The following is a 15,602-nucleotide window of genomic DNA, read 5'->3' as shown; positions in this document are numbered from 1 at the left end:
TGCATCACAGTGAAAGCTGACATGAAAGAAGTTGAAGCCCACGTGACGTTGAGTGTCTTGCATGGGAACTGGAAAGAATCACGACTGCTGAGATGAAGAGAAAAGAGAAACGAGCGGTCGCCAGTGCTATTTCCTGTTTCAGGAAATTGTGTCTTTGATGTAAGCCACCGCACTCATGCGGTCATCAGTCGCATGAGAACAGGAAGGAAAGGAAATCCTCTCTCTGTAGTTTCTTTTTTTATCCATGAAAAAAATCTTCTTGAAAATTAATATTCTCAATATTCCTAATTCTGCTTATCAATCATTTTTATATATTTACAACCCCAAAATTGGAGACTTTTTTTTTTCATTGTAATAACTTTTTTCTTGATTTCTTTTCCAAAATTTTCCATATTTTTTGCTCTCATGCTAAATTTACAAATGAAGGACTTGTTCACTTTTTATTCCACACTGACAGGTAAAAATTCAAATTGTGGAAAATCCGAAGTCCCACACACCTGACGGCCATCAAGTCCATTAGGACCCGAGTGGGCGGCTTGAAAGCAGCAACTTGTTTGTGCAGAGCTCGCAGTCACAGAGCAAGTCGATCGCTTTGGGTTCGGTTGTCCTGCCATTGTTGCGTTGACCCAGGCTGCCTGCACAAATGGCTTGTGGAATTTATTTGGGGTGAGTTAAACATGTGCACATGGGAATCTTCTAAGTGTCTAAAGTGTTTTTGTGTGTGCAGGATCTTGCTCCTTTGCTTACTTGGAGCAGAACATGTTCGCTGTTTGTGGGCTTCTCAAGAAGGTGAGTGCAAACGCTGACATTTGCCTTTTGGGTGGTTAATTAGAAGACTTGAGTTAATTGGTTAAAAATAATCAATTAGAGGAGAAATTTAAAAATTCTAGCTCTTTAGAATCTGCTGAATTGCAGCTGTGACCTAAATAGCCCTGGATGTACTCTAAACACTTCCTGAATGTTTATAGAAATGCTCCCAGATGTATGCAAGTAACTTGAAGATTAGTGAACATGCATTTTGTTTTGTTTTTGCAGCTCAAGGCGAGTCTTATGTTGGCTTTGTGCAAGATGATAACGACGGCAGTCTGAGTCACGTCGGCAAGCCTCCCCAGAATCAATTCAGACAAGTCTCCCGTGTTCAAGCCTTGGCCCAAAGTGGCAGTAGTGGTGGAGTCTCCACTTACGACAACCAACAGTTTCTCGGTGGCTACTCATCACTCAAGGTGGTTCGCCGGCCCCCCGTGGCCACGGCCGGCGAGAGCATTGTTCTTAAAAAGCCCGGCCTCTCAACAGACATTGCAAGTTCGGGCTCTCTGAGCAGGTTCAAACCGCACCAATCCAACGTTGCTGTGGGACAAGCTGAAGAATGGAAAATACCAAACGGTCACCAGTCTAGAGGAAAGTTTCCCAACTTGCAGGGTTACGGCATGCGCAAATACTCCGCCAACATGCAAACGTCTGCCAATGCCGCTGCCACCAAAGTCCTGATTGGTCAGAAACCTGCAAGACATCAGAAAAAAAACTTAAAGCACAACCATGGGCAGATGATGTTCCAGGGTAAACGACAGCAGCTGACCGGTGGGTTGTCGGAGGCGGGGCCTAACGGCCAACTCTACGCGCACGCAGATGTCCTGAAGATCCCCAGCCAATTCGGTGGCTACGCTATCAGGCGCCTGAAGGACCCAGTGGTCCAAAAGAGCTCAAAGCCTATTCCCCACCACGCTCACCTAGAGACCAAGTGGACCAGAGTGAAGCTCAGATCCTGACCAGGGGAATGTCTTGACTGGGATTTCTTCACATTCCAAACATCAGTAATGAGCAACATTTTATTATTCTGAAAATAAAATGATACTTATTTACTTTCCTGACTGTTGCTTCTTACACTTTGACATGTTTTGGAAAATGTTTAAAATGAAATTTGAGCCACATAGGTAGTATGCTGATGCAATGTGTAATCGTGAAGTTCAGTGTAAGACAAAAGTCTAACTCATCATGAATGCTGGTTAAGTAAAGGTTCATATTCAAATTGATAAATGTGCACAGAACTTAAAATTAAATTTGATAGAGGATTGCAGCTGGTGGCATTTCAAAATAGATACTTTATTGATCTTTGGGGGTAAATTCAATTCCAAGCAGTATGCACACTGAAGAGTGTGCACATAAGGTTAAAAAACGTATGCGGTAGTTACATAACTAGTACAAATATGAATTAATAATCCAATACGTAGCTGATATAAATAATAGAAATGAGAAAAAAACACAAAAATTTGCAGTGCATACCTGTGATTAAATAATGAACAGCAGATGAAAGTGTCAATATATAATCATTTATTTCCCGATTCAAGATCATGACCGTGAACGCACCCCTCACCGCCGCGACGAGTTGAAAAATCTCACAGATTGATAAAACATTTGCAGCGTCACATTATAGATGTTGAAGGATGCCAACCGCCCGAGGAAGTACATTGTCCTTTCTTGCACAAAACGTCCACGGACGCCAACCAGTCGTGTTGGTGACCCCCATGAAAAAACTCATATTTGCGTACTTATTCTCACGAGTTGGTTTACCGTAATTTTCGAACTATAAGTCGCACCGGAGTATAAATCGCACCAGCCATAAAATGCCCCAAAGAGTGAAAGAAAACATATATGAGTCTAAATTGAGTAATAAACTAAATGAGTATAAATCGCCCCCCCCACCCAAACTATGAAATAAAACCGCGATTTATAGTCCGAAAATTACGGTAGTTTGGGTGACCAGACGTCCTCTTTTCCCGGACATGTCCAACTTTTCAGCCCCAAAAATATGTCCGGGGGGAATTCCCCAAACTGACCAGATGTCCTCTTTTCCGGGACATGTCCTACTTTTCAGCCGTAAAAATATGTCCGGGGGGAATTTCAAAAATTGCCCGGGATTTTGTTCGACTGCCTCAAACGTCAATAGAATTGACATTCCGTTCCATTCCCCTCTGTTCCAGGTTTCTCTGAAATCTTTCGCAAATCTCCTCAAATCTAGCCACCTTGCTGATTGAGTGTGTGTGTGTGTGAGGAGGAAGTAGGTGAGCAAGGTCCAGGAGGGACATGATCAGTTTCAGTTGACCTCTCCAAAATGGATACCAACCACTTCCCCTAATTGCATTTGTTTATGTCTTCATTCAAATGGTGTTGAATTGCACTTTTCTGGTGGTGGTCATGACTTTCAAAATAAAATTCGAATTTCCCGTGGGAAGATAGGCCAGTGGTAAAAGCTTTGGGCTGGTGATCAGGAGACTCGGGTTCGAGTCCCGCTCTGTGTAACATTTACATATTACATAGTGCCATGAGTGAGTTTCGAACTTGGTTCTCCTGTACTCAAGGTAAAAGCTTTAACCACAAGACCAGTTGAGATCTTACAAATCAAGGCTGATTATTCGTATTTATGCATTACTTTGAACATGTTCTTTAAATACAGAACAAAAATGCGCGATTTCCATGGCAATGTGGCCGAATGCTAAAATTCTGCGCTTCTGGTCGGACGACCCGGGTTCGAGACCCAGTCTATCCGGCGTTTACAAATTAAACGGTAGACGGACCAAGAGTCGAACTCATGGGCTCCCGCACATGGGACGAAGACTTTAACCTTCTGGCCACTGGAGAGACGATTATCACTATAGCTTCTTTGTGGTTGACTGTCACAGCAGACCTTTATCCTCCAAAGAAGTTCGAAATGATCTACAAATATTTATAAATCCGGAAAATCTTCTATGAGTAATAGTCGAGTGGTTAACGATCTAACCGCTTAATGGCAAGATCCCTGGTTCGCGCCCCGGCCACCGCATCAGATTATACTTTGCCGTTTTGCTTACGCTACAAGTGCAAGGCTTTTATTTTTTTGCACCCTCATGCTTGTTAATGACGTCATCACAAAACTACTATTTAAGACGTCACAAACGCGACACTCGTTCTCTTGCTCACTTCTGACAGCGTCACGTCGTGCTGGTCCACCTGCTGCTCCGCACGCTTTTCCCACAGCATGCAGCGTTGAAAACTTTGACAAGGTGACTTTTCATTCTTTCTTAGCCTTTTGAAACTAACTCCTTTTCTCTTTTTCAGAGCCAAGGTGCAGTTTGGAAGTGCATATGCCTTGCTAGCATGCAAGCTAAAAAGGTTTCTCTATTGTTGGGAGTTAATGTCTTCGACGACCTTAAATTGCATCAAACGCCGTTTTGCTGAAGGTAAGACAAAACGTTTGCATAAATTCACAACAGAATCAAATATTTTGCTGCATGCGCATTAATTGTCTTATTTGTCTACAGGTGCAACTCTTCAAAATGAGCATTTAAAGTAAATTAACACTCAAACCCGTTTAATCAACTGCATCTAATAGTCTCATTTCTGTCCACAGGCCTGCATCTGCCACAGAAGAACCAGATTGACTGCAAAAAAGGCAAAAATTCGGTTTTTATTTCGACATTTATTATTAAACTAACCTTTTTTCTTTGTCTGCAGCTTTCAAAATGGCCGACTTGCTGTCCTGTGAGCCCTTGCTTCATGAGATGTTTGCAAGTATACTTCCACGTACGCTTGCTGAACAAGGACTGAAAACCTAGTGCTAGATGGGTTGTAACGTTACTATGTCTTTCAGGCCAATAAACTGCGAGTGGAGAGAAGTCCAGAGCTGCCCCTGCTTTCTTCTATTGGTGAAACACACAAGCACAATTTGGCTAATTAATTTCAGTAGGGTTATTTTCTTCCCGTCTTGTCCACCAGGTGGAGACAAAGGACCTTGTACCTGTTGCATGGACTGACTTAAGTAAACGCTCCAGGTTTGAACAATGATTGTTGCTCGTGCACAAACTACCTAAAATCTTCAGCGGAAGGTTCCAGCCTACAGTTAAAAATAAAACCAGTAAACTCAAATCTTAGTCTTTGTGTCAATGTCCCTTTTCTTTACAGACAGAGTTGGCAAACCCTGGTCCAGACAGCGAAAAGTTCGCCTTAAGCAACAGGTACTTCTACTCTGAGCTTGTTCACTGGCCGGTGGTGTAGAAGCACCTATGGTTCAAGTCACATTTTGGCAGGCTCTTCACTTTCTGGACTTGAATTTGCCCCTTGTGGTTGTTACAGGTGGACCTACAAGGGGAAACGAGACATTCCTGGTATGCTACTTGGCAAAAGCTTCAAAATGACTTTTTGGCAGGTGTAAGTCTTTTGGGTCTGCACCTCCTAGCTGCCTGGAGAGCCCTCTGCTGGTAAGAGAAGGAAAGTAAATTCATTTTAATTATGTTTCAAAAGTTGAATGCATTTTTGTGTTTCCAGTGTGGTGCACTATGGAGTACCTGCTCGCAGAGGACCAGAGCACAGGTGCATGCTAGTACAAGCTTTCATTTTCGTGTTGCGCCATCTCTAAGACAACCTGAGAAATGGGCAAGATTTGCACTTCAATCATTGCACAATCTTCATGACAACTTTTTTCCAAATAAATTACTTTTCTATTTTCTAACAGGCAGCAAGGAATGTGACCAGTTTCCTGGTCATGCAACTCAACACTATGAACAATGTTTTGTACAGGTAAGTTTCATGCCAAAACATTTTCTGCACACGTTGACTGGCTTTTTGACTCAAATCTTTTTTTGTCTCAGATCCAAGCACCAACTCCTTACCACTAGTCCCACTGGCTGACCACTCCACCTTCCCACTGGCTGACCACTCCACCACTTGTCCCACTGGCTGACCATTCCACCTCTTATCCCACTGGCCGACCACTCCACCACTTGTCCCACTGGCCGACCACTCCACCACTTGGCAATGAGCAGACTGCCATTCACCTTGTAACTTATTTGTGATTGAATGTTTACTCTGCAAAATAAAGTTTGATTACAAAGAATACTTTAACACTCCTTCATTTTTAACATCACAAAAATTAAACTTGAAAAATATTCTATTCTTAAACAAAAAAATTCTAAATATTTAAATTTTATTTTCCGCTTTTTTTTTCTGCTTTTTTCCCACCCCCCCAGATTTTTTACGTTTTTTTTTTTTTTTTGGGGGGAGGGGGGGGTATTTTCTGAAAATTTTTGGCACAAGGGGCGTGCCAAAACTGGAATACTGCCTCATGATTCGCTGAAAGCTCAGAAAGTGGGCGTGGCAATTCTAAAAACGTTTTGTGACTGGTTGATAGTGGGGCGTGTCTATGCAAATGAGGCACCATGTGATTGGTTGGTCTTAAAGTGGGCGTGGCCATTAAAATCTGACGCAATTTGATTGGTCAGATGTGCAAATGCTGCATTCTGATTGGCTGTTGAAATGTGGGCGTGGCTATGCAAATTAGGTGCTGCGCTGTGATTGGCCTGACTGAATTTCGAAAGAGTTGGAGGCGGGGCAAAGTGGCACTTAGGTTTTGGAAGGCAGTTTTCAGTCTTGAGGTGAGTTGTTGGCCTTCTGCCACTGCCATGGACACAGGTCTTTGACTGTTTCCCTCTATCTCACATGACTTAAAGTGATTGCAATGGAATTGCTGTCATGATTAAAGTGACTGCATTTGAATTGCTGTTATTTTGAGTAACGTGAGATGGAAAGTAACAGTCAAAGACCTGTGTCCATGGCAGTGACACAAGGACAACGCTCACCTCGAGACTGAAAACTGCCTTCCAAAACCTAAGTGCCATTGCAGCAACCATCAAGCAGGAAAAACTTCAAATGAGTGAAGCAAATTTTGCATTCCAGTTGATTAATTTATTGGACAGAAAAGCAGTTTGAAAACATTTGAGCAGTCAATGTTTGTGTGAGACTAATAGTTTTGTCAGCACAAATATTGGTGACCAGCCTTGCATGGAAGCAACTTAAGTGTTTGATCAGCTCAGGTGGGATGTCACTTACTTCTGATGACGCACGTGCCACCAAGGCGAAGGTGAGCACATGCAAACAGCTGACATCTCTCACTGGGCCAAAACCCAACTGCCAGGTATTGCATAACATCATCACACACTTTTGGTTGTGTTTTTCAATGACACTGATGCAAACCAAGTTAGTTATATACTAATCAAATGTATATTTCTGACTAACTTTGTTTGCATCAATGTCATTCAAAACATGTTTAGAGGTGTTTGATGATGACGTTCTGTGTGACGTCAAATCAAACGCTGCGCGTTCGCTTCTCTTCCGGGGTTGCTAATCGGACGTCAAGCGCTTAGTGTGGCGGGCTCCATCTAGTGTGGAAACTGAGAAGTGCTCAAGTTGTTGTGCGGGCCACGTTCAATTATGTTTTCAGAATTTGCTGCGTGCCAATAAAAACTGGACCGCGGGTCAGTAGTTCGGACACCGCTAATGTAAACAAACAAACTAGCTCCTGCAAGCCATTTACCAAAATGTTTTTGTTTTTTTTAATTAATTTGTTCTTTTTTGTTAAACTATTTCCTTGACAGCTTTAATGACACACTCTCCTATTTTTAACACTTTATTTAACATCGAATATCACAAACTATGAAAGGACCGAAACAGTAATACAATACTCAACTATAAAGCATTACTGCCCTCTGCGGGAAACATGTTGTACTGCACCCACCCCACTTATTTAAATGTCTTGACCACAACTTCTTTTTTAATTAATTTGTTCTTTTTTGTTAAACTATCTCCTTGGCAGCTTTAATGACACACTCTCCTATTTTTAACACTTTATTTAACATCGAATATCACAAACTATGAAAGGACCAAAACAGTACTAGAATACTCAACTATAGAGCATTAACGCCCTCTGCGGGAAATATGTTGTACTGCACCTATCCCAATTTTTGAAACTTATATCCAATCTACTGTTATCCACTACATAATTCACCTGGCAACCGTCGAATAACTCAAAGCACGGATTAAATTATTTTTACAAAGTATTATTACGTCACATTAGACTGTGCCGCTGTTTCCACCTTCTCTAGTCACCGAAAGCATAATACTACATAGTAGGAAAAAAAGAAAGAAAAGCAACATGCAGTACCTTTCGAAAATATGTCCAAGTAGACGATCAGCAGCCGACCTCCATCATCTTTTGCGTGGAAAATATACAAAACAATGTGTTGTATGTTGTTTTGAAAACAACATGCAGGTCAAACACAGTTCTTGATTAACGTTTGATCGACCGCTGAGTGCCACTTGTGGGCGTGCTCTCTGACAAGCCACCTTTGCTGATAGTGTTGTACTATAGCTAGCGAGCAACAAATAAACTCGAGGAGCCCGTGACAAAATGATGCTCTTCCATATTTACATGTAAACGGCAAATAGAGTGATTGAAAATGTTTGCTAAACTTAATCAAAACATGGCTGGTAGTCACCGGAAGAGGTGCACGGTGAACTGGCGTGCGTACGGTAACCGAGAAAGGTCAATTCAAATGGAGCCAAGCGCGTTTGACAACCTGGCAGAAAAGCGGAATGACATTTCGAACAACAACAGCGCCACCACATTGGTATATTTTCAGACTAAAATCCATCTTTAACATCCTTGTGCACCCCTGATTCAGTACAAGGACTTAAAGAGAAGTGTTCATCGGACAATGATGATATTCTTTTTTCTCGTTAAATTGTGGATATTTGGATCCCAAACACTTGTGTTTACGATAGTCTTTGAATCTACCAGTGACGTCATCTTGTCGGTGTGAATTTAGCAGCTGTCACATTTTTTGTTGCGGGTTCGTTGGAACAAGTACGACTCCTATACTATTTTTACGAGGTAAGTTCAGAACATATCCGTCAGATAAAAAAAATAGGATAAAAATGGCGTGCTGGTGTTGCTAACGAGCACTAAGCCAATGCCCACTGCGTTGCCTAATGAGGGGGGGCGTGCTAGCTGTAATGCTAATCCAGGTTACAACCACTGTCCCCTTTTGCCAGATTGTCAATATTTAAGAGATATCGGACATTACATTGCATTTTAAGAAATTTTAAGGTCTAAAAATCGTATGTACAACCCCATTCACGTAACGCTGTGCTTGACCGTCAGATTGTGTTAGCCTAATTTTCCCTAATGTTGCTCAATGGATCATTCAAAACGAAAGCTTGTGTAGGTCAAAACAAGTGATTCAAATCTCACATTTTATTATTTAGATTTGTTCACCATGGCCCGCGGACATCAGAAGTTCCAGTCGCAGCAGAAGAACGCCAAGAAGCAGGCAGAGATGAAGAAGGCTAAGGGGCACGACCAGAAGACGGCGGCCAAGGCAGCGCTTGTCTTCACCTGTGCCGTGTGCCGGGTAAATATACAGTTAATTTCGTTTTTTTTTTTTTTAAACAGGGTGGTGAGCGTTATTAACACATTTTGTATTTTAACTAAACCTTAAGTCATATTTTGTCAGTGTTCCAAAGTTTCACTGTGTTCGAATTGGCAGCTCATGCAGTAATGTGGTCTGTGTTTCTCTTCCACACAGTCCCAGATGCCTGACCCCAAAACCTTCAAGCAGCACTTTGAGAGCAAGCATCCCAAATCACCTCTCCCCCCTGAGCTGGAAGGCGTGGAGGCATAAAAAACAAAGTGTCCGCCACCCTTTGCCCTCCTCTCTCACTTGGAAGATGACTTCTTCGGTGAGGCTCCTCTTGTACCAGCTCTGCACTCTTCTTGATTCTTTTTTATTTAAAACATTAAGAGTGACGTCGCCAAATGGGAAATGAAAAGTAAATTAACCATATAGGTTTGATTTGCCACCCGGTGACAAATGAGACTTCTTGATGTGTCCTGCACATGGAATAATTGTCTGCTGAGCCATCATTGTAAATATGTGACGGTTATATTTTTTTCCCCCTAGCGCTGCTCCTGCGCCAGGGTTTGACCTGATTTGGGGGCCGTGCACGTGATTTCAATGACTTCCATCGTAAGAGGGGTCATAGTGCTAACACGTGTCATTGTTTAACACTGTATTCGTCTCACCTCGCTAATTCTAAACCTCAATATTGGCTCGTCACTAACTGGCCAGGCTGCTAATAAAAAATAAAAAAAAATAATAAAAAGCAAAGATTTAACAATTTACAGGGAAGTGTCAGGAACTGGAATGTATGCTCACTGTATTATAGTGTTTTATTAAATTTTACTTTGTGGTACATCGGCCTCTTGGTTGAATTTATTCCTACATATGTACAGTTAGTAAAATAAGTGAAGCCCCAGGATGGGTAAAACCAAAAATGGCGCAAAATGAAATTAGCTGGATTAATGAGGTGAAAGAATGAATTCCCAGCAGTTATAGGTCATCTATTTTCAGACACAGCCTTGTGGGAACTGCACAATTCCGTTCTCAACGTTAAAATTCAGGCTCGGGAAGTTGTTGTGGCAACAGCTTTAGTCAGTGCATTTTTTTTTAATTTAAGGCAGTTCAAGGAAGTTTCCTTGCCGCAGCTGCCGACATGGCGAAACTTGAAACCCCACCCAAAACGTCACTGGCAAAACCTGATGAATGGAGCACAGTTCCCACGTTAGTCACTCAGGAAGCTTTCATCCAAGATTTTTCTAGCATTTGCTGCTCTGTGACATGTGGATCTGAAGGGAGAGAATCGGAAGACAGATTTAGAAGGGAAGTTCGGGAAGGAAATGAGGACAAAAGCAGGTTTAAGCAACGGAAGGATGTAAAGTTTAATTAATAAAAACAGGTATGACAAGAAGGGAATAAAATAAAGAATGCAGAAAAGTAGGTTTGAGACAAAGGTAGAATTTATGAACAAATTGATGTGATGGATACAATGAGCAAAGGAAATATTTAAAAAAAAAAAAAAGAACAAAAGGACACTGGAATGAAAAGTAACATTGTCAGAAAAGTCAAAACAGAAAAAGAAATATTTTTATATAGTTTAAAAAAATGCCCACCCACTCTCTGTATAATATATTTTCGGTAAATGCTTCGGCATATTCCTCATTGTATCGCCATTTTCCCCTCCTTTCTGCAGTTGCCCTGGCAACTGGCTGGTGACGTCATCCGTCCCAGCGCGACCCTGCTACTTCGGCTTTGATTGGAGGGAAACCCCGTGGACGAGCCGGAGCACGAGCGAGCGAGCGAACGAACGAACGAGCGAGCCATCATCAGCTGTGCGTCCCGAGAATCAGGAATCGGGAGTCAGGAAACAAGACACAAGCGCCGTTTTAACGACCACCACAGGTTAGTCGCAGTGGAGGCGGGGGGGAGTCCCCGCTCCAGCGCACCGACAGCCGGGCCATTTCTCCGTCGATGCCGGGCGGGGTCGTAAAAATGCAGTCAGGGCTAGCGGGGGGAGGGTTCCGGCTCGGGCTCGCTTGAATGGAGAACCCCGGTGGTGATGCTCGCTCATTGTTCGACTGGCTTGCGCGACCGCGTTGCACGGCTTCGTTTCCCTCCTATTATCCGCAAATGACGACGATTCTTCGTGTGCATTGAATTGACCTTGAAACAACCGATGTGTAATGATCGACTTAACCTAACTACGGTATTTCTTTTCAGGCATGTTTTCCGGGAAGCCGAGGGGAAAAAAGGGCGTTCACTAGCGACTAGCGACTGTGCAAGCTAGTCTCCTTTCATTTCCACGTCCCACCAGCACAAATGAATTCTCACAAGAACCCCCCCCCCCCCCCCCGCGCAATGTTTTAAATGCTCAAATTTTACATTCCATACTAGACTAGTGGCTTGGGTGTGTATTTTTGTCGGGTGCAGGTGTGTATGCCAAACCTGGTTCGCCGACATTCCACAGAAGGGCGCAGGTGGATGTGACTCACAGGCTAGTAGTGCCATTTTGACTGTAAATGTTCATTTTCTAAAACGGCCTTCTCGAGTCACACGGTAAGACGGCGTCTCATTTCTTTAAACCTTTTAAAAGAGAGTAGTGGAGATGCTTACTTTTGCATAAGGTACCTGTTTTTACCTGTCGTCAAATGACGGCTACCATTTTGAGAAAAGGTCCTCGCTCGTGGTGTGCCACTTGACAATTTCATCTGTCAGTCAGCCATCCCTGAGGATGTATTGAATTTAGGAAAAAAACTATTTTCGGTTCGACCTATTTCAGTATTTTTTTGTGTGTTCTTTCTGTAACACCCTAAGATGGTTGCCTGGGTTGTTCGTGGATGGTACAGAGTGTCCTTGTCGCATGACTGTTTTACTTGTAAAAAAACAAGCAAATAAAATCTGTAAACCTCCCCTTGACACCTGTGTCCCCCTCACCTTTTGTCATGTCGAACACACGCTTGCAGCCAACGCAGCAGCCATGTCGGACAGGGAGACCCTGGTGCAGCAAGCCAGACTGGCAGAGCAGGCCGAGCGCTACGATGACATGGCGGCGGCCATGAAGGAGGTGACGGGGAGCAATGATGAGGAGCTGTCCAACGAGGACCGCAACCTGCTCTCAGTTGCCTACAAGAACGTGGTGGGCGCCCGAAGGTCCTCGTGGAGGGTGGTGTCCAGCATAGAGCAGAAGTCGGAGGACAGCAACAAGGCCACCCTGGCCAAAGAGTACAGGGTGAAGATCGAGAAGGAGCTCAACGACATCTGTAACGAAGTTCTGGTTAGTAACACTCAAACTTTCATCAGAGATGATTCTAAGTGTCCTTTTGCGAAGAAACATTGTAGTCTGTTGATCAGCATTATCATGACCAAAATGTTTTCTGTCTGACAGGACCTGCTCAACAATCATCTGATTCCCAAAGCTTCTGCTGCCGACAGCAAGGTCTTCTACCTGAAGATGAAGGGCGACTACTATCGCTACCTGGCGGAGGTGGCCTCTGGGACCGAGAAGGCCGGTGAGTCAAATGTCCAAGCTTGGCTCAGCCAAGGACATTTAGAGAGAGAAAAAAAAAAAAGACTTTCCAGTACTTGGAATGTGTAATTGTGATGGTTTCAATTTGCACCCTCCTGACAGAAATCATCGAAAACTCCAAAAAATCCTACCAGGAAGCCTTGGACATCAGCTACAGTGACATGCAGCCCACTCATCCCATCCGCCTGGGCCTGGCTCTTAACTTTTCCGTTTTCTACTACGAGATTGACAACTCGCCCGCAGAGGCCTGCAACCTCGCCAAAAAAGTATTGAACCTCGCGCGCCTGTCAATTTTCTTTTTCTATGCTGAAGACAACTGTTTATAAACGCTCGTCCGACTCGCTTTGCAGGCCTTTGACGACGCCCTCGGGCAGCTGGACTCGCTCAGCAGCGACTCGCACAAAGACAGCACCTTGATCATGCAGCTGCTCCGTGACAATCTGACTGTGAGTTGCCGCGTCGCTTTCCTACGTGTGACTGTCATCGACTTTTTATTTATTTTTCTTCTAGTGAAGCTCCTCGGCTTTCTCATGGGCGGAAATGAATCTGCCTACTGATTAACATCTAAAGACATTTTCAGAGTCTTTTTTTTTTTTTTTTTAATGTGAGCTCGCTCCTGCTTGTGTGTAATAAATCTTGTCAGATAGTACCATTTGTAGTCAACTTGGGCTCACAAGCATAGCGGTGACTCATAACATTTGAGGGTGTGGCTGTGAGCAACGTCCCATTTCCCAAAGTTTGTGTCATGAGCGCTTGTGTGTATTTTATTTAATTATTTTTCTTCTCAATGGCAGCTGTGGATGTCCGACGTACAGGCAGAGAGCGACGAGACGGAAGCCCCAGCGGATGCGCCGGCAGAGGCAGCAGACAAAAACTGAACTCCTCTGTAAGATGAAAAACAAAACAAAAAATACTTTTTTTTTTTTTTAATTATTACCTCTCACCAGCCTAAGTTGTGTGTGTGTGCTCGTGCGTGTGCTCATACATGCACATATATGTATGTTTACGCACCGCTCACAGCGTGTAAAGTACAGTATGTTAATCAAAAGAACACCTCCACTGATTTTTTTTTTTTTTTTGAATGAGCATTACTCAATGTGTCAAACAATGTTTTTAGTTAAGTCTCTGTGTATCCCCCTATGTTCCAAATTAGACTGTAGTTTATGGTAGCGAGCTGCCACTGTTACAGGACAAAAACAAACCTCAAACTATATTTTGATACTTTGTATGTTTTTACTTGAACTAGTGTGACACTTGGGTCCGCAAAAAAACCCTTTGAAACACATCAACTGAAACAAAAAAATGGTCATCCAGGTCTGATACTTGTCCGGTTTACACACGCGCACAAATCCAGGTTTCATCTGACGAAATTAGTGGTTAGGCCGTGATCAACGTTTGTCGTTTTCACGTCGCCCCGTTGTTACTTTTTACGGAAGGTACATGCGTCACACTGGCTCAGTGGGTTCTAGATGCGCTCGAGTAGCATACATGCTAAGGTTCTTTGTGTGAATGGACTTTTTTTTTTTTTGTGTCCAACATTTTTCTTTTTTTTTTTTTTTTATCTGACAGTTACGTTCCATCACGCTGCCATTTTCTTCAGTTTATATCCTGCATACTTTGCCTTTTTAACAAAACAAAAAAACGGCCTGATACTGTAACTTTGTTTTGCTACTTTTTCTATCAAGGTGTTTATTTTGTATTACCTATTTGTGTGTATTTTATTCCCTCTTTGACCCCAGGAATGTATGCGTTTCTCGTAGTGTGGCGTGAGAGGTAGGTGTGCTTTGAAATTGGCACTTATTTTATTTTTTTTTAAATTTGATTTTGCTTAGGATTTAGCTTGAACCAGGTGAAGCATTTGCGCCGTCCGTTTTGGAAGTCAAAGTTTATGCTAATTTGCTAAGTAACTAGGAAACTGCGTTTTGGACCATTTAGTCGACACAAATTAGTGCTGGTTTCTTCTAATCAATGGTGGGTAAAAAAAAAAAAAAAAAGGAAATTAAAAAAAAAAAAATGGGATGCAGGATTTGAAACATGTTGCAGGTAGCACTCTCAAAGTACGTTATTTGGTTATGTGCTTTCATGTGAAACCAATTAAAACCTTAAATCCAAGTATGTTGTGCTACACGTGTTCTGCTTTTGTGTTCACATGACTGCAATCACTACGCAGACTTTCACATCAACACCTCTGCAGCCGATCTGAGGAAAAGATTGTTTATGGAATGTGGTAAGACAAGTAAGAAAATCTTTAGAATGTTATGTCAAAATGTTACAATATAATTATATTATATTTAAACGTGACGTAACTGTTAAATAAAGCACTTCGTCAAATAGTACTCCAAATGTGCACCTTTTCAAAGATAACGCTAAATTTTAACTTGGTATCATCAAAGAAATGCCAATAAAATGATGAGATGGGAGAGAATCGAACGACGTTTTACCAAATTCAAGATTCAAGATTCAAGAGTTTTTTATTCGCCATGTTTGAGCGTGCCAAACAAGGAATTTGACTTCGGTAGAAACACACCCTCTGTTCAACATTTAGGTGACTAACAACATTCAGGACATGTGAATAATGCAAAAACAGTGTAGACAAATTCAAGAAGGTGTGAGGAGCAGGATGTTATTGCACAGTAATGTCTCTGAGACTCTATGAGTGGTGTGAGTTCATCAGAGCAACAGCCTGGGGGAAGAAGCTGTCTCTGTGTCTGCTGGTTTTGGCGTACCGAGCTCTATAACGCCGTCCGGAGGGGAGTAGTTCAAACAGACTGCAACCCGGGTGAGAAGGGTCTGTAGAGATGTCGCTAAAACTCAAATGTAAGTGAATCTCATTTCGGGGAACAGCTAAATTGCAAAAGGACGAATAATTTAAG

The 15,602-nt window shown here is 42.6% G+C and overlaps 3 protein-coding genes and 2 long non-coding RNA genes across 11 annotated transcripts; 4 read left to right on the top strand and 1 right to left on the bottom strand.

Moving 5' to 3' along the window:
• Window positions 1-191: 191 nt before the first annotated feature.
• LOC133144280 (uncharacterized) lies at window positions 192-8,341 on the bottom strand. Of its 2 annotated transcripts, XR_009710630.1 has the most exons (5): window positions 7,970-8,341; window positions 5,643-5,838; window positions 5,319-5,395; window positions 4,470-5,228; window positions 192-1,500 (listed from the first exon to the last, which is right to left on the bottom strand). It is a non-coding gene; the product is annotated as an uncharacterized LOC133144280 (long non-coding RNA). The 2 variants fall into 2 exon arrangements; XR_009710629.1 differs by lacking the exon at window positions 192-1,500 and having other exon boundaries at window positions 4,424-5,228.
• LOC133144251 (uncharacterized) lies at window positions 526-4,899 on the top strand. Of its 3 annotated transcripts, XR_009710624.1 has the most exons (6): window positions 526-666; window positions 728-789; window positions 1,036-1,811; window positions 4,093-4,557; window positions 4,625-4,679; window positions 4,750-4,899. XR_009710624.1 is itself a non-coding variant. In XM_061266812.1 (4 exons), the coding sequence occupies exons 1-3, from the start codon at window positions 644-646 to the stop codon at window positions 1,764-1,766; spliced, it is 816 nt and encodes a 271-aa protein (XP_061122796.1). In that variant the 5' UTR covers window positions 526-643; the 3' UTR covers window positions 1,767-1,811; window positions 4,093-4,899. The 3 variants fall into 3 exon arrangements, 1 of the variants encoding a protein (XP_061122796.1); XR_009710623.1 differs by having other exon boundaries at window positions 4,093-4,679; XM_061266812.1 differs by having other exon boundaries at window positions 4,093-4,899.
• On the top strand, window positions 5,482-5,868 carry LOC133144283 (uncharacterized). Its single transcript, XR_009710634.1, has 2 exons — window positions 5,482-5,550; window positions 5,622-5,868. It is a non-coding gene; the product is annotated as an uncharacterized LOC133144283 (long non-coding RNA).
• Window positions 8,342-8,362: 21 nt separating the features above from the next.
• znf706 (zinc finger protein 706) lies at window positions 8,363-11,036 on the top strand. 3 transcript variants are annotated; one of them, XR_009710628.1, is made up of 4 exons: window positions 8,363-8,698; window positions 9,073-9,218; window positions 9,393-9,546; window positions 10,897-11,036. XR_009710628.1 is itself a non-coding variant. In XM_061266846.1 (3 exons), the coding sequence occupies exons 2-3, from the start codon at window positions 9,084-9,086 to the stop codon at window positions 9,486-9,488; spliced, it is 231 nt and encodes a 76-aa protein (XP_061122830.1). In that variant the 5' UTR covers window positions 8,364-8,698; window positions 9,073-9,083; the 3' UTR covers window positions 9,489-10,059. The 3 variants fall into 3 exon arrangements, 1 of the variants encoding a protein (XP_061122830.1); XR_009710627.1 differs by lacking the exon at window positions 10,897-11,036 and adding an exon at window positions 9,768-10,059; XM_061266846.1 differs by lacking the exon at window positions 10,897-11,036 and having other exon boundaries at window positions 8,364-8,698; window positions 9,393-10,059.
• LOC133144256 (14-3-3 protein zeta-like) lies at window positions 10,969-14,841 on the top strand. 2 transcript variants are annotated; one of them, XM_061266817.1, is made up of 6 exons: window positions 10,969-11,105; window positions 12,167-12,477; window positions 12,589-12,712; window positions 12,832-12,995; window positions 13,080-13,175; window positions 13,524-14,841. In XM_061266817.1, the coding sequence occupies exons 2-6, from the start codon at window positions 12,181-12,183 to the stop codon at window positions 13,605-13,607; spliced, it is 765 nt and encodes a 254-aa protein (XP_061122801.1). In that variant the 5' UTR covers window positions 10,969-11,105; window positions 12,167-12,180; the 3' UTR covers window positions 13,608-14,841. The 2 variants fall into 2 exon arrangements, with proteins under 2 accessions (XP_061122801.1, XP_061122802.1); XM_061266818.1 differs by lacking the exon at window positions 10,969-11,105 and adding an exon at window positions 11,598-11,759.
• The last annotated feature ends 761 nt before the right edge of the window (window positions 14,842-15,602 follow it).

The sequence above is a fragment of the Syngnathus typhle genome, linkage group LG20, assembly GCF_033458585.1.
Source record: "Syngnathus typhle isolate RoL2023-S1 ecotype Sweden linkage group LG20, RoL_Styp_1.0, whole genome shotgun sequence".
Lineage (NCBI taxonomy): Eukaryota > Metazoa > Chordata > Actinopteri > Syngnathiformes > Syngnathidae > Syngnathus > Syngnathus typhle.
The sequence above is the reverse complement of the archived record's forward strand: the minus strand, read 5'-3'. Positions and strand labels throughout refer to the sequence as shown.

Excerpts from the sequence above, each read along its gene's own strand:
- LOC133144251 (XM_061266812.1), top strand. The coding sequence starts at position 644 with ATGGCTTGTGGAATTTATTTGGG. Across the intron at positions 667-727 it reads GCTTGTGGAATTTATTTGGG|GATCTTGCTCCTTTGCTTAC; the intron begins GTGAGTTAAACA and ends TTGTGTGTGCAG. Across the intron at positions 790-1,035 it reads TTTGTGGGCTTCTCAAGAAG|CTCAAGGCGAGTCTTATGTT; the intron begins GTGAGTGCAAAC and ends TTGTTTTTGCAG.
- znf706 (XM_061266846.1), top strand. The coding sequence starts at position 9,084 with ATGGCCCGCGGACATCAGAAGTTCCAGTCGCAGCAGAAGAACGCCAAG. Across the intron at positions 9,219-9,392 it reads TCACCTGTGCCGTGTGCCGG|TCCCAGATGCCTGACCCCAA; the intron begins GTAAATATACAG and ends TCTTCCACACAG.
- LOC133144256 (XM_061266817.1), top strand. The coding sequence starts at position 12,181 with ATGTCGGACAGGGAGACCCTGGTGCAGCAAGCCAGACTGGCAGAGCAG. Across the intron at positions 12,996-13,079 it reads CCTGCAACCTCGCCAAAAAA|GCCTTTGACGACGCCCTCGG; the intron begins GTATTGAACCTC and ends CTCGCTTTGCAG. Across the intron at positions 13,176-13,523 it reads TGCTCCGTGACAATCTGACT|CTGTGGATGTCCGACGTACA; the intron begins GTGAGTTGCCGC and ends TCTCAATGGCAG.